At 38.3% G+C, this 27,476-nt stretch overlaps 1 protein-coding gene across 2 annotated transcripts in view; it reads right to left on the bottom strand.

The window, feature by feature from the left end:
- Positions 1-6,772: 6,772 nt before the first annotated feature.
- Positions 6,773-27,476, bottom strand: part of lgr4 (leucine-rich repeat containing G protein-coupled receptor 4) — an 88,375-nt gene continuing 67,671 nt past the window's right edge. The window contains exons 15-19 of one of the 2 annotated variants that reach the window (XM_016237552.1): positions 26,321-26,392; positions 25,915-26,040; positions 25,545-25,642; positions 25,333-25,389; positions 6,773-7,953 (exon numbers count right to left, since the gene is read on the bottom strand). In XM_016237552.1, the coding sequence (XP_016093038.1) occupies positions 7,898-7,953; positions 25,333-25,389; positions 25,545-25,642; positions 25,915-26,040; positions 26,321-26,392 (409 nt within the window). In that variant the 3' untranslated portion in view covers positions 6,773-7,897. Of the gene's footprint in view, positions 7,954-22,125; positions 24,215-25,332; positions 25,390-25,544; positions 25,643-25,914; positions 26,041-26,320; positions 26,393-27,476 lie in introns of those variants that run through there. The other variant, XM_016237551.1, reaches the window with a different exon arrangement.

The following is a 27,476-nucleotide window of genomic DNA, read 5'->3' on the forward strand; positions in this document are numbered from 1 at the left end:
TATATATATATATATATATATATATACACACACACACACACACACATATATACATGTGTGTATATATATATATATATATATATATATGTATGTATATAAGCACTAGCACTTTGACTTGCTTACAATAATGCAATCAAAACTAAGATGAAGTATGTGCCTAGTACCACTATAAATGATATAAAATACTGATTTAGAGAAAAGAAAAGACTCTCAGACATATAAAATGATAGAGATTTACTGAGTAATTTAAAATTGTGATAAAATTATATAAAATAAAGAAATTAATGTTAGACAAACAGTTAAAAAGAACATAAGAGGTCAAAAGGACAATGCCAGCATGGCGGATGTAGTTAATTTCTTTGGTTACCTCAAGAGGTCAAACGTGTCAGACAGGCAGCTTGTCCTGTGTAAGCAGATGGTTCTTGGCCAGAATAAGCTGCAATGTGGACCAGATTATTACCAAAGATCTGGCTAGACGAGACTATCACACGTAACCTTTCAATGACGCAAGTAAATATTTTTTGTATTAATACCTCTCTGTGGTGCTGAATAATTAGTTTGGCTTGGACTCATTTTTTCTCTGGTTCCAATAAGGACCAGATGTGTTCTCCTTTTCCTCTGTGAATGTGTGTTGTTCAGAGCAGTGATGACTGAGGATCATGCTCGATTGCTAGGCTTTAGTAAGGTGCAGAATCTCTGTAAATGTTTCCTGGCTAGTTTCCTAGCTGCCATGTCCTTGCTGAGTTCACCCAGTTGTTGCATACAGTAAATGCCAAGAAAGGCCTGCATTCACAGAGAACTGTGGGAAAATTACAACCTCTTCTTAGAAAGGTTAAACTCACAAACCAATATACAGTTTAAAACATTTTGCTAGTGTATGATGTTGAGTATAATTGATGACAGTAATGATAATGTTTTATAAAAAAAGAGATGACTTGAGGTTTAGCTTCATAAATCAACTAAAAATGGGCAGAACAAGTACATGTGTTTTTTTTTTATAAATCTGCAATGACACCTCAGGCTGTAATATTCACTGTACGTTTCAGTTGAGGCCAAACAGTAGAGCTGCCAAGAACAACTTTCAGAGCTTTTCTAGATGTCTGGACCTATCTTCAGGCTCACTTTCACTTGACTGAAGAACATAATCCTTAACTTAGACAGATTTGAATGAATTTAGTCAATAATCAGCATGAATTCCATTCCATACATTCTGCTGATAAGAGGTTTAGAGCTGAAACTCTGTTGATTAAATCTGAGGTTGAATCTCGCGGCGGGTTCACAGACTGAGCTTAAGCTCATCAAAATGGACTCTCAATGCTTTCATTTCTGAAGTCTGGCTCTCAGACCAAATTGTCTCCCTAAACTGCTTCACGTGGCATAAGAGTGGGTTTTTGAAAGACATGGAATAATAGCATCAGGTTTTTTGCAACAGCAGCCTGTTGTTTGGTTCACAGTGGGTCCTTATGTCACCTGGCTGTAGGCCTGGAGGATATTGTGCGAGTTTTGGCTCTTTGGTACACGCTGTGGTAGTCTGTCATGTGATGCCAAAAATAGATAGAGCTTCCCTCAGTGGACTGGGGAAAAAAATGATTGCCGGTGCAAATCCCTCCAGAGCTAGTGTTTTCTAGGAGAGGATAAAAGTGTCAGGGCAACCGGGCTCGACTCCATTCAGCGGAAGGGTCGCCCTTATAGATTCATCACAAATGTGCTCTTCTGTGGGTACGCATTTAGCACTCACACTTTCAAACTGATTTGAGACTAGGAAATGATGAAACAAATAACAGCAAGAAAACGTTAAGAATGCTTTTAGGCTGGTCTATGATAATTAAAATGTCAACACAGCTTTTAGGCACATTCTTTTCTCTAATGCAGGAAAACCGGAAATTCAACATTTTTATGTGTTCATTTGTCTATATGAATAACAGATTGTTTAGATGGAAAGTTTTTATTGGAGGCCCATTCTTGTAAAGAACATAGAAGAAACAGGATGTTAGTTAAAGTCGAGATTGACTGAATAGAAAAAAAAGAATGGAATGTATTGAATGAATGAATATTAGTATTGAATGTTTCAAAATATAGTATTTCTGCCTTAATAATTTGATTTGTATAAAACTGTCTAGCCTCCAGACCAGTCAGGAATGATGCTCCCATTATCAAGAGAACAATTCAGTGAAATGCTTATTGAAATACAACTTCCCTTTAAAAGAAACAGCACCATTTCAAGATGGTTGCAATACAGAGTTGGGCTCATTAAAAAAACGCATAAATTAAAAAGTAACTGTTGTTTGTTGGTGTGTTTAGAAAAATTACTCTCCAAAAGGGGGTCTTCAGAGAAACACACCATAGAGGAACCATTTTGGCATCCCCTTTCAGTGAACAGTTCTTAAAAGAAACACCTTTTTCTTAGTGTGAAGAACATATGAATAATCTATTTGTCACTGTAAAGAAAATTGTGCACAATGGACAAGTTCCATGGATGTTACAGATTCTTCATAGAATCATTTTGTGTACAATTTGCTGTCCTCTCTTTATTGCTGAAGTCTTTATTTATACACATGGTACAAGGGATACCAAAAGCATCTGTTTTCTTGAACGACCCAATAAATTCCACTCTATTGTTTGGACATTTTGTCTTCACCGTACAAAAGGTAGCGGACATGTGCAGACGAAACTGGCGAATCTATATAAATTGACTGATTTAAAAATACTTGTGCACTTGCAGAGTAACCTGTACATTGTTCATTTTTCAACTAGCCCAATCAAAATGCTGTAGAAACTAGAAAAGCGACAGAATTTTCCCACACCCTTGCAAGTGCTTCTGTTCTCCCCTTAAAGACTGACACACCCCGGCCTAAACCGAGCAAACAATTTGTAAAAGAACTGAGTCACCAAAATCAAGTTGTCAAGGGTTTGGAGGATAAGAGAATAAGAGAATGGTTAAAGAAAAATAGAGAGAAAAGTGGCACAGAGGGGAGAAAGTGAGAGGAACAAAGAAAAGGAACGCTAAAAACAAAATCAACCAAATCAAGAAATAAACAAACTCCCGCTCTGGCCTGCATCCATGAGTAAATCTCTGCATGATTATCTCAAAGTGCGCCGCACCACTGACTCATTTTCCGTACTCTGCATGCAGATGATGTCATTGGTATATTTGGGGTACAAACAGAGACCATACGTGCGTTTGACATAATGGGGTCTGACAGAGTTGGTCACAAACCAGTCTGCCCTCATCTTCATCTGAATAGTGACAACCACAATCTGCCCGAAACACAAGAGAAAAGAAGGAAAACTGTGTCTTTATTCACCCATTGGTCACTACAATGATGCTCCGTAAACTATATTGGTCCTGACAAAGTTATCAAAGATGCTTGAGCAAGACCTGGACTTCACGAAAACTGAAATCATACAAGGTTTGATTTAAAAGCAAACTGAAAAGAGGATATCCTCTAATACCTTCACTTCCATTGTTTGCTTGTTTTGTTTTCCATAGACATGAGCTTCTGTGGCCTTGGACGTTGGTAGTATTTAAGTTGGAAAGCTTTGAAATGAAAAGAAGTCCTGGAAATCAACCAACAGGCAAACAGGCACAAAGTACAGAAAGCCTGTCTGAAGTCCCATGATGCATTTGCTTTAAATGGGTTTAAATGAGAGCTGGAGAAAAGTGTGGTACCGAAGGACTCGTTCCTTTCACTCATCTTCCCACCACATCTCACTGTCACTGACTGTCAATCAACTGCAACACAATGATGAAAAGTAATTGAAGTAATTTCCCAATTGCTTTTGTGTGCTGTAGATTTGAATATCATCAGTGTCCGTAAACATTTAAGATGTACTGATAATGAGAGTGATCTACGGCCCTGTTAGCGCTGGGTGGAGATGTTTCAGTCCGAGAGAATCCGTTTGCTGTGAGATGTCCTGGAGGCAGATGATGCAACAGTGCAGGGAGAAGGGTAGAGCTAGTCACGCGTTTGCTAGTCCACTGTTTTCATCAGGCATGCTCCCTTGCAACAGGACAGCGTGTGTCACCAACACTGTCATAGCAGAACACTCACTCAGCACGAGCTAACGCTCAAAACCATGCACAAACACAAATAAGTGCAGGCAATTACAAACATAGTTGGCCGCGCAATATTCTCATACACAGACTAACACACAAACTTTTTACTGAAACAGTGGAATAAATCTGATTTAGTGGTTTTCATTGCATATTCCTTACTAAATAAATAAACTCATGTTTAACTGACATATTAGCACATTTGACTTTCAAATGAGCACCAGTTATGCTTTGCGCTTAGGAGGGGCTTCGCGGATGTCTGACTGAGACACTGCCATGATGCAAACCCTTGCAAGTCGGCAAATCAACCTCCATCTGCAACCTAAGATATCGTAATGAGTTATTGAGCACAGATATACCAGACAAAAACATATGCTGGCTACTATGTTCGCAATCATGAGAAGAGTCTTAAAACATGCATTTTGGAAGGCTGGAGGAATGATTACATTTAACTGATTTATGTTATTAAATTGTATGTTGTGGAATTCACTGTATATACACTAAACGTTCAAAAGTTTGGGATCAGAACGATTTTTTAATGTTTTTTAAAAGAGTTTCTGATGCTCATAAAAGTTGCATTTATTTGATCAAAAATACAGGAAAAAATTTAATATTGTGAAATATTATGATGTAAAACAACATGTTTCTATTTTAATATACATTAAAATCTAATTTATTCCTGTGATGCAAAGCTGAATTTTCAGCATCATTACTCCAGTCTTCAGTGCCACATGATCCTTCAGAAATCATTCTTATATGCTGATTTATTATCAGTGCTGGAAACTGCTGTGCCGCTTAATATTTTTTTGGAACCTGTAATACTTTTTTTCCCAGGATTCTTTGAATAAAAAGTTAAAAAGAAGAGCATTTATTTAAAATAGAAATCTTTTCTAACAATATACACTCCCGTTCAAAAGTGTGGGGTCAGTACATTTTTATTCTTTCTTTTTTTGAAAGAAATTAAAACTTTTATTCAGCAATGATGTGTTAAATTGATAAGAAGTGATAGCAAAGATTTATATTTTGAATAAATGCTGTTTTTTTCAAATTTTTATTCATCAAAGAATCCTGAAAAAAGTATCGCAGTTTCCCAAAAAATATTTGGCAGCACAGCTTTTGCCAACATTGATAATTCTAATAATAAATAAGCATATTAGAATGATTTCTTAAGGATAATGTGACACTTTATACTGGAGTAATGGCTGATTGAAATTAATTATAATTTAAAGGATATTAAAATAGAAACCATTATTTTATATTGTAATAACATTTTGCAAGATTACTGTTTTTTTCTGTATTTTTGATCAAATAAATTTAGCCTTGATGAGCATAAGTGACTGATCCCAAACTTTTGAACGGTAGTGTATACACACACACACACACACACACACACACACACACACAACCGTTCAAAAGATTGGAGAAATAATAAAAAGTAAACCTGTTTTCTGTTATAAAATATTTTTAAATTTAATTAATTGTGATGTGATGGCTCTGATAGTATAAGCTTAATTTAATTTGTTACATTTTAAAATTTAGTAAAAAAAAATATATATACATTTCAGTGTCACATGACCCTTCAGAAATCATTCTAATTTGCTTATTTCGTGCTCAGGAAACATTTCCTATTAATATTATCAATGTTGAAAACAGTTGTGCTGCTTAATGTTTGTGGAAACCATGATCATTTGTGACCCTGGACAACAAAACCAGTCATAAGGGTCAATTTTTTTCAGATGATTTATACATATAGCTATATAAATAAGCTTCCATTGATGTATGGTTTGTTATGATAGGACAATATTTGGCCGAGATACAACTATTTGAAAATCTGGAATCTGAGGGTGCAAAACAAATCAAAATATTGAGAAAATCGCCTTTAAAGTTGTCCAAATGAAGTCCTTAGTAATGCATATTACTAATCAGAAATTAAGTTTTGATATATATACGGTAGGAAATTTACAAAATATCTTCATGGAACATAATCTTTAATATGCGTTTGATTTTTGCTGTCATTTTTGATCAATTTATTGTATCCCTTCTGAATAAAAGTATTATTTTCTTTCAAAAAAAGGAAAAGAAATCATACTGACCTCAAGTTTTTGAATGTAGCGTGTATGTATTACACATACATATATATATATATATATATATATATATATATAAATACATTAAATACACTATTATTATAATTCTCAAGTGTATTTATTTTAAAACATCACTTCTAAAGTAACTACAATAATTCAGATACACATTTTTAGGCTGTTTGGCTATTTTATAACAAAGCTGTTGAAATTCTTGATAAACATTACAAATGTACTGATGGAACAGAGGTGTTCCTTTAATTTATTTGCTAAAAACCAGCTCACTCACAGATTATCATTTCAAGTACTTTTTCAAGGTCATCATGACCAAAATGTTCGAGTGGGTGAGTGATTCACTCTGCAATTAGTCCACCAGTTTCACCTGATTCAGGCTGATTTACAGACCTGTTGTGAGGATGAGAGGTGGGCATAACGTGTGACGTGATCAGCCAATCATCGTACGAAAGTAAATACGATAGGCTGCCATTACCACATTGACAGCACGACCAGCCAATCACAACCCCACTTTACACCACTTTTGTGGTTTACACACAATTTTTATTTATTTAGTCATTTATTTTCTCTTCATAATTTTTTGAAGAGCTCCTTTGTGTATGTAGGAACTTGCCTGTTTTAAAATAAACAGTATAGTACTGCATTCATAAAATTTCATTGCTTTTGTTCAAAACAACCCTCTAATGGCTGTGAGAGGCACTCTGCATGTGTGTGTGTGTGTGTGTTAGTGTCTGTATGAGACAGCATGAGCGGAGCAACTGAGCCTCTGATTGTGGTACCACTGTGCATCTGGCCTCCACATTACATCAGATATGTGTGACAGCTCCTCGAAGCCTTCAGGCTCTGAGATCCCCCGCCTTAGTGCATCAGACCAGGTAAGATTGAGTGCCATGATTTAAAATCCCCATGTATCTGCGCAGTATTAGCCTACAACTACTCATTTACGTAAGCCAAAGGTCAGCGGGAATCCATTTGAATTCTGAACAGGTAAGACAATGGCAAAACAATCTTAAACAATTTTATAGACTAGTGAATTAAATCATGCCAATAAAATTTAAAACACTTTGAAACCTCTATTTTCTACCCGGTGTCCCTCAGCACGAAGCTAAAAAACAGGAGTGACTTCCTCGCTCTCTTTCTATCCGTCATACACACTTATATAACTCTAATAAAAGGCACAGCTTGCGATGAGGATTTGATTTAGTGTGTCTTTGGAGTATACAGAGCCATGTTGCAGCCCGTGGCCTAAGAGGAGAGTGAAGGAGATGGGAGGGGGTGAGGACTGGAGACTGGATACACTCATGTGGAAAGAAGGATCTGGCCTGGAGGGGCTCAGCCGACCCTCACAGCCCTATCTCGCTGTGGTTACCACACGAGCCTGTTTATGTGCCTGTGTGTGTGTGTGTGTGTGGCCACATCAAGGAGGGGGTGTCTCTGAGCCAATGAAATCAGAATGTGAAATATGTGGGTGAAGTTAGCCATGCATAACCATGTATGAATGTGTGGCTGAGCAAAATGTCATATTTCTACGCCTAGCTAGACATGCATGTCCCATGAACATGGATGGCTTTGCGTGTTCATTTAAGCGCCCATGTGATGTAGACATAATTACGAGTGTGTGACATGTTTGCGTGCACAACTTCCTTACGGAATGCCGAGGATGGACACGGATCCATCCCAGGTTGACAAACACATGCTGATGTAAAAGTGTTTCAACACACACACCTTGCATGACAGTGCTTCGTTATGATAAATGTAAGCGGACGTGTTCTGCCCCGCCGGCCCTCCTGCCACATCCTCCTGCAATGACACACAGCAGAGAAGGGGACAAACTCAGATTTATACAGATATAATAATATAAAAAGAAACAAACAACTCATACTTAGCATTCATAATCTAAACAACATCTGCAGTGAGAAAAAAAAAGATTTATACATACACAACAGCACTCTATCTACCTCGTATTTCTATAAACAAACAGTCATATTCACATCTGGAGAGCTGTGAAAGTGCCCTGATGATCAGGTGATTGGGAATAAGGGACTGGCCAGTCAGGATATTTGGCTGGGTATCTCCTCTGCAGTACAACTTGACTTTGGAGCTTCTGTCTCAGTTGCATCGTTAAATTTGGTTCGCTGCAAATTTTTTGTGACCACTTGATATATGCTGTCCTTTCCATGAGCATTTGTCCATGAATAATCAATCAAGTACCGGGTTTATAGCCAGTAAAGCGTCTTTACAGGTACTAGAGTAGCTGCAAAGAGGGGGAAAAAATAAAAGCTTTCCTGAAATTTGCCTCAAGTGATTCCACGAAAGCAATGGACTCTCATGCTTACAAAACTCTTGCCTGTTAATGTAGCCAGACTTGAGTTGAATCAGCGACCGGTGTCTGTTCTAGTGAAACTCTCCATCAAGTCATGTTTTATAATCCATGACCAATCTCATTTCTTTATGGATCTATTACCGTGTCCGAACTCATCCATGCAAGCACAATGTTTGAGATTAATGTAAAATCTAGTTACATAATTTACTTACATAATGAGACTAAGTTAAGACAGCAATTTATAACACCCCTGAGAACTCAGTAAAAATATAGGTAACACTTTACAATAAGGTCCCAATAGTTAACGTTTGTTAATGCATTAACTAAAATGAACTAATAATACAGTACTTACTCATCTCTGTTAACACACTTCATTGTTAGTTCATGTCAGCTCAGGTCTATTCAATAATATTAAGAGATACTACATTTTAATAACATTTTAGTAATGTACTCTATTAGTAAACATTGATATTAACATTAACTAAGATTAATAAATGCTTATAATTATTTAGTTCATGTTAACTAATGTACTGTACTTAACTAATATTAACAAACAGAACGTTATTGTGAAGTGCCACCCAAAATATGTAATAATAATAAGACATGTTCTGTCAGACAAATGGAAGTTCCTACATAATAACACTGAAGTTCTCTAGAACAACACTGAAAATCACATTTTTTTCCCCTCCAGAGTCAAGCAGCGTGCAGCTTGTTTCCCTTCATTCCACTTCCTTCCTTCCCTCCTTCATATTCAACATCTCATTTATTTTACAGCCTCGGTTTGTTTCCAGCGGGGGACAGCGGCTCGACAGCCTAAGATGGTGTAGCATTTGAAAACATACTACACGTTTAACAGAACATAAAGTACAATCAGGCTTAAACTTGTTCAATTATGATGCACGCTGCAGCATTCCAACCAGTGTTCTGCCTATCACAGCGCATGAATACTAAAGACTGAGCCAGAGGATAAAAGTGCATCTAGAACAGGAGTTTAGAGTCAGTGTTTCAGTGAGGCCATGTTGTGATCTGTTTTACATCCTATTGCAATAGATGCTTAAATCGGTGGCTGGGGGAAGCAGTTGCTGAGAGATACAGTTGTGATGAAGAGGACAAATGGGCACTAGGGCCCTGCTACCCTTAAAACAACCACCTACTTACTGTCTGTGAGGAACTCCACAGTGTCAGAGTGAATTAGAGCAGCCCTGTGTGAAGGCATGGATGATATGTGTGAATGACAGAGTGAGGGGTAGTAATGGATTATCTGACACTCATTTCATGACATCACAACAAACCCACCTGCTCGGTCGATGTGAGATCATATGATCATGGTGTGACTTTCAACTGGACATAGAAAGACCATGACAAGCAGTTTAAAGTGTTGATTTCATGCACCTAACCCTAACCCACAATTTACTAAGCAGCTAACCATAAATGTCCCATTTATTACACAGCTACTCAACTAATAAATATGTGGACATGAAATATTGATTTGCAGTAAGTACTCTTACCTATACATAAGAAAAAAATAGTTATTTATGAAACAATTGGCATAGCAACAAAACAATTTTCACTAAAATAGCTAACTGGTAATGCCATTTGCGTTTGTATGAAAAAGAGAGTCAATTACGAAGCACAAAATCATGTTCTCCACTGAAATTGTGTCTCCGGCAACTAGTTCTAGCTCTACTAATTACATAAATGATATTAATTTAAAATATGTATACATTTGCTTACATTATAGTGCATAATAAAACAAATTAGACCATGTAATCATCATTACAGTGCTATTTTAATAATTTTAAGATAATAAGATATCTGGACATTTAACACGTACATAATTGCAGTACATTAAAGATTGTTGTGAAGATTGTTGTAGGGTACGTGTCAAGCTTAACTATCAGTCTTATGCTAGCTTATCCTAGAACATAAGCTAACTAAAACAGATTGTAATGGTCATTATAGTTCAAACGACATATAATGTGATTTTGTAGTCAGTTGTAATCAGGCAAGAGAGTAGCCATTAAAATGTATTTGAGCCAACGTGATTGCTTGGGGTCCTAATGGAGACCCAATGGGAGGACACAATTTCTCACAACACCAGGCTGGAGAACAATCGGGTCCCCCTCACAAATGGACCCTTTTCACAAGACTGTGATGATGCATTTCAACAGCATCGTAAATCCTTGAAATTTTTTACATTTAGATTTTTTTTTTAAATGTATGTACATTTATAACTCTATACTTTATATTATATCACATTTGTGTCAAATTACAAAAAACTAGTAAACGCTAATGCGTTGGTGTTTCTAATGGGAGAGCGTCTATGGGAGGGACGGTAAATTTGACATTCTGACTGCTGCTATCAGTCTCTATCAATTTTTCCCTTTTTTTCAATGTCGTGAAAACACTATCATGGAGTTTTTCTTTTGCTATTTGAGCAAATGGGAACGCAAAAAATATTTTTGTGCAACTCTCCCGTTCACTGCTCTCGAAGTCAGAGTTACGTAATCAGATTACTTTTTTTCAAGTAACTAGTAAAGTAATACATTACTTTTTAATTTACAAGAGAATATCGGAGTTACTTTTTCAAATAAGTAACGCAAGTTACTTTTTTTTTTCCAATTTATTGATTGCTTTCTTCAGTCGAAAAGAAATTAAAGAAATCAGAAGTGTGTTGGAAGTGTGTTGAAATTTCTTCTTCTGCATTCTACTGTACGGACGTAAATTTACTTTCCCTTCAGCCTGAGGCTTATTCATTTCACTTTTGGTGTGAAAAGGCTTTTATTTTTGCCAAAAATAGAACTTTTTTATTTGAACAACAAACAAGCAAGCCCTGTCCCAATTTAAAAAGTAACGCAAAAGTAACGTAACGCATTACTTTCCATAAAAAGTAACGTAATTAGTTACTTTTTTTATGGAGTAATGCAATATTGTAATGCATTACTTTTAAAAGTAACTTTCCCCAACACTGTTCGAAGTTAACCCAAATATGATGACTTTCGCCGCTGAGAAACCCGGAAATGTGAAAAAGGTCTATGGGTCTGCAATTGAGGAATAGTCATTTGTAACTGTAGCTTGAATGCTATCAGACAAGTGTGTTAGCTCTACACTGTCGCCTGTGTATAGTAAAAGAGGTGACTATTAAAATATTAGTACACATCCAGAATATACATTTCTTGATAATTTACTCACCCCCATGTCACCCAAGATGTTCATGTCTTTCTTTCTTCAGTCGAAAAGAAATTAAGGTTTTTGAGGAAAACATTCCAGGATTTTCCCCCATATAGAGGACTTCAATGGACCCCAGTGGGTTGAAGGTCCAAATTGAAGGTTCAATGCAGCTTCACAGGACTCTACATGATCCCAGTCGAGGAATAAGGATCTTATCTAAAGAAATGATCGGACATTTTCTAAAAACAAAAAATACATTTTCTAGTCATTTTCTTTAACCACAAATGCACAAATGCTGGAACTGAACCAATCCTTTAAATATTATATAAAATTAAATCTAAAATATGAATGGTTAAAAAACAAAATTACAGTGTTAATAAGCTAGCAGGCTAACGTATGCTAAGCTAGAATACTGAGTTGTTAAAGAACGAGAAATATTTGATTTCAAAATTAGATTTTTGATATTTGACTTTCACAGCTTTATTTACCACTATAAGTAACATTAACAAATATAAAAGGCAATTAATATAGCCTAGCTAATTTTTGGATTTACATAATAAAAATGACTGTGATAAAGTCACATTAGCTGCCACCGCTGGGGAAGCAGCACTGGCGCGCGCACGCGCACGCACACGCACACGCACACGCACGCACGCACGCACGCACACGCACACACACACACACACGCACACACACACACACACGCACACACGCGCGCGCACACACACACTCACACACTCCTTCTTACCATTCCTCCCTGCTGTTGCCGCTGTCAGAGTAGCGGGTGCACACGCAATCCTGATAGCACCTAGACATTCTCCCACTTCAGCACTCTCCTCTGCCCATATCCATTTCCCGGTCATTTCATACACTTACACTGCACTTGTCGTGTAGTTTCGTCCCTGTGATGTTTGTCTGTGTGGGTGTAGTCAGTCTTCCGGCGGGAAACACTGCGCCAATCAAACCGAACGAACGAGCGGCGGCCGATGATGACATCACGGGCTTGGTTGCGCCGGCGCAGCGCAACCGGAAGCTGGCGAAACCATTGTCTGGTATGAATAGGTGTTTCTGTGTGTATTTTAAGTGTTGGAAGTATGTGTTAAGTGTATTAGGTGTGAAATGATTGTGTTTATTATATATATATATATTGATCCGAAATTGTTTATTATTGACATTATATAACAGATGACAAATAGAGGTGGTATTTGTTTGTGTGTTAAATGTTATATTTACCTGAGATTGGAATGGCCTAGAAAGGGGGCGGGGTTTGGCCAATATAAGCCGAGGCCAAACCTAAAACGGGACTTGTTGAACACGCAGCGCCGGATGAAGCTCTATGAAGTCTCTCAGCGGTACAAGAATCAAGGGTGTTTGTATGTGGGTTGGTAGGTTAATCAGGCGATTGTAGATAGTGTCAATGGTCCATTTGAGATATAGGTGGCGCTAATGCACTTATAAGTCTGCGATCCGCCGTAAAGCAACAAGAAGAAGAAGAAGAAAACGGGACTTGTTTTACCAAGTCAAAGCGAGATTGCAACTGCGGTGACTCAAGCGAACCTCAACCCGGTATATTGTGGATACGTGTTACCTGTACATAAGTATTTTGGATTTTCTCTGTTTTGTTTTCCACTTTTGTTGTTTATTTGATACTTTTGAGTTTTTGTTTTATAGTGCATCTGTAAATACTTCACTGTGGACTAACACTTTTTGGCACTGTAAATAAATTACACCGTGCACGAAAGTGCTGTTGCGAGTGAGCCATCTTTTTTTTAACATCTTTTACGGACACTTGTTAAGTCCCAAGTGAGCTGGGGGTGCTCACTTTATCACATTTGGTGGCAGCGGTGGGATGGCTACTCGCAAGACAGCGCTGAAAGGTAGAAAACCAAGGGCGGGTTTACGATCCCAAGTGAAGTTAGCGTCAGAGGAGGCAGCGGCCTGGAACTCTGCTGAGTCTACGGAGGATGAGGAGCGAGCCACGAGTCTTCCCAAAGGCCAGTCAACCACCGACCAAGCCCGTCACTCCTGACGCTACAGCTGGCGAGGGAATGATTTCCCTGATGCGCAGATTTATCAACACTCAGGAGCAGCGAGAAGACTGATTTCTGCGGGAGCTCCAAGGTCTCCATGTGTCCGAGTATGTAGGTTTTCTAATCAGGCACCGACATGACACATTAAACGGCATTTCAGCCAATGGAATCACACTTATTTGCGCATTGTTTACGACAGTGGTTTCAGTTAACAGCCTGATATACAGCATTTCCAATGGCCGATAATGATTTTAAAGAAATATCCGCCCGCTGGAGCAAGCGATTGGTCAAACATGATCAAGTGTCCCCAATAAGCTCCCAATAGTTGTACATTTCTATTTGAATCTACAAATATTATGCCCAATATGATCTAATATGCTTAGCGTAGTATACGGTCACTAGCAAAATGATATATAACTTGAAATTGGAAAACATTACATGCCACACTTTAAAATATGCTGTCCTCATCAACACAGGGTCTTAAAAACGAGCCTTGCCACGGTGCATCTGTGTGAGATGTTTGACAGCGAGAGATAAGCAGGATGTGGCTAAGCTGAAGCCGTTCCCCAATGAGGCGGTGATCACCTTCAGCCACTGAGAGAGGAAAGCCAGGGGGAGATGAAAACGGGCAACTCAGTGTGATTAGGTGTGTGCTTTCTCTACAAACAATCAAGATGGCAGATGTGCCACTGTGAATTACCTTGTAATGTTAGCGAACGCTAATCCCTCAGCACATTCGTGCCCTTTGCTCCCTTTATCAAATAATGTCTGCTGATATGAGCAGAGCGTGTTGTCAGAGATACCACAGACAAGGCCATAGGGAGATGAACTGTGCTATTAGCAGCCTCTCGAGTGGAGAGAAATCATGCTAACTTTGTACTGAAAGATTGTTATAGTGGCGACGTTAAAATTAAACTGGAACTAACTTGCAGTTTACATGCTGTCTGACTGTATTTATTCTAAACTATGGTGCGTTTAAATGTATAGACAAATATCAAGCGTAGCGTTAGTTCTGGCAGGTCACGTTAAGTCAAGCTCGCATCAGCTGACTCTCAGCTGATCCCCATCAACCTATGGGAATACAACACCTATGTAAGCATTCATATATAAGGTCCTGCAGTAGTATCAGCAGTTTTCGCATTGCTCAATAGCTAATTACCCTCCTCCATCCCCAACTCCTCCTCTGTCAGTCAGGATTCAGCCTTCTGATTCTCCTTTGAATCAGACTAATTCTAAAATGTGTACATAACATTATTGAACTTTAACGATATCTGCATACATTTATGTTGATTCTGTTCTGTTTCCCCTGGAGGGGGGGTATCGCTGATCTCCCTGCTCTCATCCATGCTAGGCTGCATGGATGCGCAGGGAGTTCTTGCCCAGAACGGAACCATAACACCAATCCAAACTGTATGCTAATTGTCAATCATCTTTGACGATAGTGGTCCTGACAGAAATGTTCTATTGGTGTGGTTATGTATTGACTTTGGTGGTGGATACCTTCCATCATACTAGTTTTTGTTCAAAATTATTTTAAGCATGCCAGCATCTAATAGATTGGTGTTTGAGTAACTGCTTAGATTCTGGGCAGTAGTTGAGAAAATTATAAAAAAAAAAAAATATGTATTTAGTCAAACAGATTGCCTTTAATATGTTTGTTTTTTCTCCTTAAAAGTATGATGATGATACTATGACTGATTATTTGGATTATATGCTTTGTTTGGATTATATATGTTTTATTTGGATTACATTGTTGTTATTCTGTTTGCTGAATTAAAATAAAATATAAATTTGAACAAACTTAGTAATCAAACAAGCTTAATAAAATTAGAATTAGAAATAAAAATTAGACGTCAAATTAAAATTGCCCTGGCAACTAAATGAAATAAAATAAGTAATAAATAATTCAATAGCTGAATACTAAAATTGCTGAAATAAAAATGAATTAAAGCTATAAATATAAAAAAATTGGTAACTCTTTTCTTAAAGCCTTTATGTATAATGCATTATAAAAGTACTTTTAATGCATTAATTATGCCTTGCAATGCACCTTAAATGCATTGTACAAACTCATGAATAATTGTAATTAGTTAATATTTTTTTATAACAATTATCAATTCAGTTACACTATGCTTTCAGTTATAATTATTTGACAAGACAATGTATTACAATGCACATTATGAATAATTGTAATGCATTATACCATTTAATAACCCTTTATAATGCATTTAAATAAAGTGTTACCAAAAAAAGCTCATCAAAATGACAAAATTACTAATTAAAATTGAAAATACAAACAAAAAGCTCATTCAAAATATGCTAATAATAATATATAAACAATCCTAAAACAGCACAGCTTATATTACATTTGCACAATGTTACTGGGTTAAAGGTGGGGTGGAAGGTAAGGTGGAGCTATATTTGTTGTGTGAGATTTTCGACCGTGTGCCACAGCTGACTGAATTTGTAGCCGACAGACTGAGGGGGGTTTATTTTTAACAGCTCAAGTTTCTTGACAAACTCAGCCTACGTTGCCTCTTCCAGGTCCAGATGGACAGCTCTACTGATACCCTTGCTTATTCATTTCATGCCAGAAAGAATCAACATTCTGAACGCCAATAGGTGTTTTTTCTTTTAGCTACTTTCTCTTTTCTCTGGTTCCGGTCCAGTGTCACTCCCTCCCAGTTTGTCCTTTATCTGGAAACTGCACTAGGAGAGATTTGTGGCTCAGCTGCTCCGTTGGTACTGCGCTCTGAATGACTTTTATGTGCTAATGACTCTGTTTAATGAAACCTTGTAAAATTCTGCACATGGTGAAGGAAGCCTAATTTAAAGGCTTGGAGATTTCTAGCTCACTAAATTGCATAACTGATGGCTCTGTTCGGGCCTTTCTCCATTAATGATTCAAGCTTTCCAGAGTGCGTGGCAAGACAGATATCTGATAAACAGATTATGTGCAAAACATTAAAAATTCCTGTATGGAAATATCTGTCACAGACCTCTCAACTGAGATAACATAATTTGCAGTTAATCTCACTCAAATGAGTATGAACACTAGAATACTATACAGTCAGTAAGTACTGTCATTTTTAAAGATGTAAACTGAAAATGGATCCAAGAGAACAGGTGAAGCTATATTAGCCTTTCCAGTTCATAGTATCACCATAGCAACCCTCCTGGAGACTAAATACTTCATAAAATGGTAATGTCATACATATTTATATGGTAGATTGATTGCTTTAGCAGTACCAGATATTGGAAATAGTAAAATAAATACTGGAGACGACAGAACTACACAACTACACAACAGCTCATAAACCTGGAGCACATTTACATGACTCTTGAAGCTAGATGATGGCACATGCAGAGCCGTAAAGACTTTTTGAGACAATTTTTTTTAAACATATACGCTATTAGGCTGAGCGACATCAGCCTAATGCAGGCGCTTTACATTAGCCCACCTCAAGTTGATATGTTAGCAGGTGGTTTCTCTGCTAGGCTAATGTGATGGCTAAGCAGGTCCATATGCAGTGCGCACTTACATATGAAGGTTACAGGAGGACATTTGGAAAGATCAGAGGCTCTCAGCAGCTGGGGAAAATCTCCTGCGTTTAATGTAAAGCTGAAGTAGCACGGAGATGAGAAAGCGTGAGCGTCACTGTTAGAAACCAGCTGAACTGCACTGCCATCTAGAGGCACGCACAAGCCACAACCAGCCGGAGCATATGAAGCCTCCCTCCTGTCAGAATCTCTAATTACATGTCGAATTGCCTGTCACAAGCCGTATATTTAGTACTGACGGTGATATTAGTCTTAGTAATGAGTCTTTTTCTCAGCCTGGATGGGTTTAGTCTATCACCAGGAACATTAAGGTAATAACAAATCATGGCAGGCTACTCCTTCTCACCCCTGCCTAATCAAAGCTATCCATTCAACACACCCAGTGAGGTCTTCAGTGAACACCATACATCTCCTCAAACACCAAACTGTGGACCGTAAGTCAGGTAAGATCAGCCCTGTTCAGAAGAAGGCTTGCGCAGATCTGTACAACTAATATTACATACTGTAAGTTTGGAGAAAGATGGTAGTTTATCAAGTGTTAACCAGCGTGACTGTAATAAGGTTTATTGCAGAAAGCGTTCACGCTTAAGTGGTTGGTACAATTATGGCCACCTTAGGAAAGATTCCCACTGAGATGTTTTCGCAACTCTACGATGAGCTCCAGGGGGTCTACTTGAAATTCTCTTATTCCGCCCCTCCAGTTAAGCATTGGGAGACTGATAACAGGGAAATTAGAAGGAGGGGAAAAAGAAGAATCGACTGCCCTTCATTAAGAATCCCTCCCTGTGCCTTCTGGCAGTGTCTGGCGGTTCCACACTCCCCAGCCCTGCCTGCTTGATTGACGGAGCCGTTTCCACAGCACAGGCTGTGATGTTTTTCCTTTTAGGGAACAGATAATTCCCTTGGGTTGAGCAGACACACTCCTCTCTTTATAAAACGTACTAAAGCTCCATTAATTGAATTACTAATCTCGTCAAGTATTTAAATGGCACGACAGGTTAAAGAATAATTAACGCATTAACCACATGAAATGTTTTAATATTGAAGGTAGCTGCTATTTTGCTATTTTTGGATGAAAGTGCTAATGTTCATTGTTATGACACGAAGGTGAAGTTTTAGGAGCTGCAGTTAGTAGTATAAAGATGAGCCCGTTTAGGATGACAGTCATAATTTTGCAAGGTTAAATCTATCAGTGAGAGGAAAAGTGTCAGGGCCTTTCAGCTCCATTGGAATAAAAAGCAGATGTAACTCGTCAAACAGAAGAGGACTAAACTATCATGAGGGAAACTTAATAACAAAGGACAAGCACTCCCGTCTTTTAAAGCGAATCAGTTTATATAGTTTGGTTTACAAAAAATGTCTGTATACATAATGTCATTTTCTCCCAGTACAAACTAACGCATGACTCATTCAGTGAGAACGTACAACTAGATGTATTTACAGCGCAAGCAATCATTCCAACAAAATAAACATGAAAACGTAACCACATGTACTGTACTACTCACTACTGGCAGCCGCTACGGTTGAAGAGGTATAGCTTCCACAGTTAGACAATGCATCCCATTTTTGAGTAGATGTGTCCTACAAGAATAATTTACAACACACTGGCATCTCTACACGTAACATACACAGTACACACACACATTCAGATCTCTCTCACACACACATGCATAGATGGAGACATGATTTGGAATTCTGTCAGTTCTATTAGCTATGACCTGCAAGGCTTGTCAGTTGATGCCAGAGCTTATATGACTGGCATAATGGCATCCACTTTGCAAACATGTTAGAAGACCAAAGGAAGGTGTTGACATTCGGTATCTAAGGCAAACAAACACGCATTTCTTTTCACTTGAATTCCTGAACATACATGGACAAAGGTGTACAAATGCAATCATGTTGATGAAACGCTGTTCTATATTCCCGAACACAAAGACACACTTTGGTCCCCTTGTCCATCCCACGTGACATAGCTTACTGGAAACTTGAACATCAATATATCATACAGCTGATCAAACAACTGCTACTGTATGGATGTAAAGTGTAGAGAGAAAAAAAGGGTTTTTATAAGGACAGGTTTTAACCTGCTTTTATGCAAGGATGCACGACTTTCAGGGTTTAAAAAAAACATTTAGATTACTTTTGCCAGCATTAAACGTTCACCTTTAAAAACACTAATAATTCAGTAACACTGTTAAATGTAATATTTAGCAAATCTTAAAATGTTGTATTATATTGGTTTTTTTTAAACAATAGATTTTTTCGCTTTTAGCATTTTATTTTAATTTAGTCATAATAGTATAAATATTAATATCGGCCATTTATAGTTGATCAACCATAACATAAAATAATCATTGTCTTCTCATATTGGCCAGAATCTTAATACTGGTGAATCCCTTTTTGTGTTTAATGTAGTAAGCTGTATCGCCAGATGATCTGGACAGGAAGGAGCTCTAATATACAAAAACCCTTTTTTTTTTTACTCTACCCAGTGTACAAAATACATATTGAAATGTTCTAGTGACATAATTGTCAGGAATAATAGCAAAATAAAACAAGTGTAGTTTGCCATTCATTCATCAAAGCATTTCCTTGTCTTGCAATAAATTATTAAAAACTTACTAGTGATTAAGGAAGCGCTCTGGTCAAGATATCCAAATGTCATTTTAGAACTTTAAAGACAATTTCTTTTAACAAACAGTTCTGTACTGGCATTACTGGATAACTCAGTTAGCTGAAGGAGATGATTGTGATTTTAGGATCACTTTTAGAATAATCAACAAGAAAGGAATTAGGGATGCTCCGATCTGCCTTTTTCCGCCTCCGATACTGATTCCGATACCTAGGGTTCGGTATTGGCTGATACCGATACCATTCCGAAACCAGTTAAGTTTTTTTCCCTCATTTAAATAAATGTAGAATTTATACATCTCTGTGTGTGGAACTGATAATCATTCTTTCACAATCTACTAGATACAGACTACTTCATTATAAAGAAAAATAAAATAAACAAATATGAAAAAATATAGGCCTATGTATATTTATAATCTATGACAAAAATTTATCATAAACTAGGTTAGTGGATAATTCGGCAGCAAAAGTTATTCTAGAAAAATAGGTGCAAAATAATTTTAGAAATCCAAACATTTAGTGAAAAAACTATTTTGTGGGGAACAAAAAGTGTTGCACTAAATATGGTAAAATGTTACACATTGCTATTTGTATTATAAAATCCATTCATTAAAAACATTAATGAATGTATTTATAAGTATATACTATAAAATTAAAATACATTTCTTTTAAATGTATAGCATATTTTTTAATAAATATAAGATACGATAGGACAAAACAAATACAGTGCAGCACAAACTGTTTTTATACAGTCTATGAGCACGAAGCGCTTACAATGTGCGCATCCGGTGTGCAGAATCTAGGGCTGTGTATCACCAAAGTTATGATACGATACGTATCACGATACAGAGGCCACGATACGATACGTATCACGATACATGACTACACTGAATTTCACCTCAGCAGAATTTAGAAAGACAGCCGTTTATTAAACACTGCTTACTATAGTGCCATTTCTAACTATTGACAGAACAGGCAGCTGACCTCTGCATTATGAAGGGCCTCCATAATTGTACCACAGTACAATATAGGTAATTGCATATGTTTCATGCTTACATTGTGCACTCCCCACCAGGTACAATATTCTGATTGTTTGTATCTTGTTTTTAAGCCCATAAATAATAATGTACTTGTTCTAATAAATGTATATTGTAATGTACTCATTCTAATATATTTAAAAAATAATTTACATTGCTGGTAGGTTATCATTGCACAAATTAACACTCTTTACAATAAACTTTTTTGTTTTAGAAGAGTTCTAAACTAATGCGCTGTCTTCACTGTATCTAACGCACACACTCTCAAGGCTGATTTATACTCGACGCGTCCGCAAGTTTGCTTCGAGTGTGCGCAATGTCGTTTTGCGTGGCGGTGTGCACAACATTTTTTGTAACTTTCCGCGCAGCTCCGCTTCTGAAGATGCACGAATTCAAAGCGACTCTAGCCGAACATGCACGTCTGTGCCAGCATTTGTGTGAAACAGAAGCAGTTTGATGTTAAGTTCAGTCTCACACACAGATCACGTTGCGGCCGAACTCAGACATTCAGGAACAAACTTTTTAGCGCTGCCCCGCAGTTTTATCAACTAAATAGCTTAATCGCATCGTTTTGTATCGATTGTATCAATACTCATATCGTCAAATCTCTGTGAAGATACATCGTCGTATCGATATTTTGAACACAGCACTAGTTGCTTCAAGCGCATCATTCTGCACACCGGATGCACACATTGTAAGCGATTCGTGTTAAAAACTGCAAAGCACAAAGGAAAGAGAAATTGATGCGTAGTGTATTATATCTGTGCAACAGTTATTGAGCCTTTCTTTTAACAGTTTTAAGTTTCAGTTACTGTGCACGTTAGAAACAATTTATAGTCTTTTCTATGCCCGTGTTTTGTTCTCACAGACACCCGGTAGCAAGTAACAAAACAACATTAAACTAAGTATAATGGGAACACAGAGAGAGCTTTACCAAGCTGACTGCTGTAACGGAATGCGACCAGGGTTTAAAGGCTGAACGAATGACTGACAGCCACAGCGGAGAAAAGAGTTTGTGTGAACTTTAATGTAAGGACTTAAATATTCATATGTAGCTCACATTAAGCTATCGTATGGCTTCAGAAGTAACACAGAATAATTCGCACAATCGGGGAAAAAAAATAATAAAAATCTCGGATTTGGATCGGCCCTCTCTGACCGATACACGATCCGAGAAAAATGGCACTATCGGAGCCGATACCCGATATGAATATCGGATCGGCGCATCCCTAAAAGGAATGAATGCTTTTTTAAAAAAAATAACAGCCACCATTAACTGTGAGGGACAGTGTGAACATAAACTTGTAGATTACATTCTCATCGGCATACTGGAACTCCAGTATAAGGAGGAACTTTGCTACATAGAACAGGATCCCCTGCCACAGTCAGGACTTATGATGACAAGAAGAAATAAGAGAAAAAGAATCGACATCACAAAAAACAGTGACACATATATCCCTGCTTTAAATCAAAAGGACAAACATTTGTAAGAATAAAAGGGAAAATTGATTTTTCTTTTCTAAAAATACCCCAAGAAAATAAACAGACAAGTTCTACTCTCTTGCAAACTGAAAGGCAGGCACTAGGAGATAAGATCACTGTGTCCATCTGCCGTCAATCAGCCCCGGGTGCCGATGCAACCGAATTTGGCTGAGGGGGACAGAAAACAAGATGTGTTGTTTGCCGACAACATTTGGCTCAGTGAGTCTTTCTGTATCGTTAGATTCCCTTTTCATGGATTCGGTCTACATTCACTCATACACACACATACTCACAAGTGTGAAAAGAGAGAAAGTGCTTCCGGTCTGTTTGCGTTTCCACAGCTCTGCAGCCACGTGTCCAGCCCCTCCCTGTTCTCTGTCCTTGAAGAGCAGGGACACTCCACACCCTGGAGGACTGTGTTAGGAAGTGAGTGTGTGAGTGCTCGGGGCTGTGAGCTCAGTCTGTCATGCGGGGGATGTTATAAGAGTAGTGTACTAAAGGGAGAGCGCGGCTCTGACAGAAACAGGCTCGGCCGCACGCCTGCACCTGCTCCGAACTGTCCGACACGAACGAATCGCCCTCGTCCCCATATTCCGACTGAGCGGAAAGGGTCCCGGTGTCGGGCCAGTACCCCTCTGAGCTCAAGCACTGGGGTGTGTTTGCCATCAAGGCCGGACAGCTGTGGGACTTCACTAAATGTCTGCAGGCTGAGGAAGAGGAAGCAGAAGAGGAAGACATGCTGATGTGAAGGGCGGCGTCACAGTGTTCACACATTCCCCGAGTGTCCCTGTGGAGCTTTGTGTACATTCCGCAGTCGCTAGACAGGCCTTCGCCATCGTCGGATGCCGCCGAACCCCCTGCTACCGTCCCTTTGGTAACCCCTTTCCCAACCAGCCCGCCGCAACCTCCGGCCCGCCCCCGTCCTCTAAGGCGAAGCCAGTCGTATCTGAAGGAGGGACTGAAGCAGACGTAGAGCACGGGGTTCAAGCAGGCAGAGAGAGGAAAGAATATGAGCGTCACGGATTTGGCCATCTCTGGTCCGCCCACTGCAGTACTGGTCCCGGCCAGCAAGGGAGCAAAAGAGAAAGCCGCCACTGGACAGAAGAAGATGCAGTTGGTGAAGATGAGCCAGGCGATGTGCCTCACAGACCCGGCCTGCTCGGGGTCAGCCAGCTGGGCACGGCCCAACCTGCAGTATAACCGCGTATAGACCACCGCGCTCAGCAGGTATGCTAGTGTGTTCATTAGCACCAGGGCCACTGTGAACCCCAGGCCTGGTCCAGGACCTCCGGAGAAGGGCAGGCAGAGAGGAGAGTCCATGGCTGATCCGTGATACAGACTGAGGCAGGCGGCTGCAACAGATACCAGTCCCAACAGGAGCGCTGTGATACCAAACCTTCTTCGTCTTTCCCTCCTTTCGCCACTGGACCTCAGAGCTGCCGCCTTCCCCATTAGAGCCCTCACAGCCAAGCAACGCTCCATCGCAGCTAAAGCCAGCAGTAGGACGGCCCACTCGGAGGCGAACACTGCGAGGAAGCCCACCACCTGACACCCGGCGCCTGTTTCCCACCACACGCCGTACTCGGCAAATGAGCCCCAGGTGACCGCGTCCAGGAGTGTCAGTGCTGCCACGTAGACCCCTATCAGCAGGTTAGCAGAGGCCAGGAGAGCCACCAGGAGGCGGGCCGGGGAGAGAGGGGAGGTGTGTGGGGAGAAGGTGGCGGCGAGGACCAGGCAGTTGAAGAGGAGCGCCACCAGGCAGATGAACCACACAGTCAATCGGATCATCCAGCTTCCCAACAAGTGTTCACAAGGTTTAAATCCCCCTGAAAGAGGAAAACCACAGAGAGCCGAAGTATGAGAGGTGCATCAGAAGCTAAATCAACATTTCACAATGTTAAAAAAATGTTTGTGAAAAAATAAATACATAAATAAATAAAAATCTCAAACAACTTAAACTACCGTTCAAAATTTTTGGGGTTAGTTTGATGTTTTTGAAAGAAGTCTCTTATATGCTCACCAAGGCTGCATGTATTTGACCAAAATATACGGTAAAACAGTAATATTGTGAAATAATATTACAAATGTAAAATATATTTAAAATGTAATTCATTCCTGTGATGCAAAGCTGAATTTTCAGTATCATTACCCCTGCCTTCTGTGTCACATGATCCTTCAGAAATCGTTCTAATATGCTAATTTCATAATAATAAGAAATGTTTCTTAAGCACCAAATGTTTAAAACAGTTGTACTGCTTCTTGAACAGGAAGCTCATAAGAACAACATTTATTTAAAATAATTAATTTTTTTTGTAACATTACAAATGTCTCTACTGTCACTTTTGATCAATTTAATTTATCTTACTGACCCCAAACCTTTGAAAGGCAGTGTACACATTAGGTATGCACAGATATTATTATTAGTTACAACTACGATAAGCAGGTCATTATTTTCATGTAATGGCCAATAACCTGATTTTGTGTAATGCCAGTATAGAATTTTCATATCTATTTTGTGTAAATTTAAAATAATAATTTTGAATGTTACAAGTGAATTTAAGCTTCACAACATTATAATGTACAGTATAAAAAAATCTGATATTAATTTTGAGATTACAAGCGTTATTCAATTATTGGTGTTATCTTTGTGATCTTTATATAATCTAAATGTTAAAATAGTGGAAATTGGAATTTAAATATCCACTACCAGCCAATAAATATCTAATATTCTGTGATACCAAATAAAAACAAAGCATAATACGATACAGATGTATTGTGCATCCCTATTACATAGAATGCATGTGCTATGTGACTTTAATCTGTATCTCGTAACATTTCATTACCCAGAGTGCTATGTGACTTTAATCTGTATCTCGTAACATTTCATTATCCAGAGTTCTCTGGCTATAGCAAAAGGAGAGAAAGAGACTTTTTTTGTATTTACCGGGTGATGGTGAACAGTGCATGACCAGAGGAATCCTTTCCATCTCCTCCTCGCCACCTAACATATATATTTATATGCATGTCAGCTAAGAGAAACATAATACCACACATAAATACAGCCAGACCACTTCATTCAATCACATGCAGCCACAAACACCAAAGCAGCAATCAGCTGAGCTGAACTGCATTATAGTGCACACCAAAAAATCATACCAAATGCATTTCTCCGCTCGTCATCCTCCGCTGAGTTAACTGCACTGTCACAAGCCACAAAAGCACAACACTGGTATGCGTAGGGAACCGTTATAGACCTGTGGGGACAAAGAGAGAGAGAGTGAGCGAGAGAGAGAGACAAACTGCTTTGGAAGACCCAAAGAGTTACTTAATTATCTGGGGTTTGATCAAAGAAAGGCTCAAGGTCTCTCTGGTTTCTTGAGAACACTGTAAGTGTGATTACAGAGTACGACGGGTGAGGGTGGGGACGTCACGTCATTATTCATATAAACTGAACTGGGACACAGGAGCAACCTTAATGACCTGTAATCAGTCACGGCTCATGAGTAGAGCTGTGAAGAGCTCTAACCTGAGTTTAGGCAGACTCTTAGACATTAGGCCGTTCCTCAGCTCCACGTTTCCAGTCAGTTTAAGCTGGTTCAGTGCACTCAGTCCTGCGGTAGGAACGCTGGCTAGGGAGTTCAGACTGAGATCCCTAATGGCATGATGGAAAAAAGGCAATTATATTCATGAACACACACACACACACACACACACACACACACACAAGAAAGCCCTGTATGGCTTTGTTGTTTAATCAGAGGCACTCTAGTGGAGAAACTGCATCAAAGCCATCAACGCAAAGACTTTTGATATCTTTAAGTAATTCAACAGCAATGTATGATAAATTAAATCATGACAATTATATTTCAATTCCCCAGCAGTTTTTTCCACTAAAATGCAATGAATGTGAATAATTGTGACTGAACACTCACAGGTTGGTGAGAGCACTGAGAGAAAGGAAAGCATCTCTGTGGATGAACTTGATCTGGTTTCTGCTCAGGTCTCTGTAGAGTGGTAAGAAAACAAACAGATACACAGGCTAAGCATATACAGATGGCTCTGGGTAAAGATTCAGAATTTAGGACAAGCCTTGTGCGAGCTCACTATGAGGAGATCAGTCAGAGTGTGATTACTGAACTGCTGTTCATTTAATTAAAAAAGTCAAAAGCTGGTTTAACCATGGTAAAAATAACTGTAATATAGGGCCTCCTGTAACTTTTTTATAAAACAGCGACAAAAGCAATATACAGTACAGTAAAAGTAGCACATTTTAATGTGGAAAAAAATATTAAGCAACACAACTGTTTTCAACAATGACAATAATAAGAAATGTTTCTTGGGCACCAAATCAGCAGATCAGAATGACTTCTGAAGGATCATGTGACACTGAAGACTGGAGTAATGACTGCTGAAAAATCAACATTACCATATAAATCATGTATTATATAGATATTTATATGATATAATTATATTATTACTTACAATATTACAATATTGTTTTATTGTATTTATGATCAAATAAATGCAGCCTTATTCGAGGCTTCTTAAACTAATTTTTACTGACCCTAAACCCTGAACAGTAGTTTAAGCTAAAATATTCCGTTAAATATGTTCATGATACAATTATTATTATTATTCATTGTATTTAGAATAATAATAATTATTATTATGATTAGAAATATAGTTCATTAGACCGTCTACAATATTAGTACAGAACTCAATATTGAACTAAGTTTAAGCTTTTTCACAATGGCTTTATATGCATTACATACAAATTAGATTTTTGACATATTGTAAGACTTTATGGGATACTTTATTCTTATTGGTTAATTTCAGCATTTTGTGGTGAAATAGTGTATGTATAATAAGCACTTAACTGCATAATTGACAGTTTCACTGGCAAACAGTTTCCTACAGTTTGCTATAGTTTCAGGTCTCTCTGTTGTACCGCTCCATGGTCTCTTTCTTCTCGTATAATAAAATCTTTTCAATTCAAATCAATATTTCATGTCCATTTATTTATTTGTGGCAAGTAGCCATGTAATAAGTGGAATAATGTAGGATAATCTAAAACAGGACTGATCACTC

This window comes from Sinocyclocheilus grahami, unplaced genomic scaffold (genome assembly GCF_001515645.1).
Source record: "Sinocyclocheilus grahami isolate Dianchi unplaced genomic scaffold, SAMN03320097.WGS_v1.1 scaffold518.1, whole genome shotgun sequence".
NCBI lineage: Eukaryota > Metazoa > Chordata > Actinopteri > Cypriniformes > Cyprinidae > Sinocyclocheilus > Sinocyclocheilus grahami.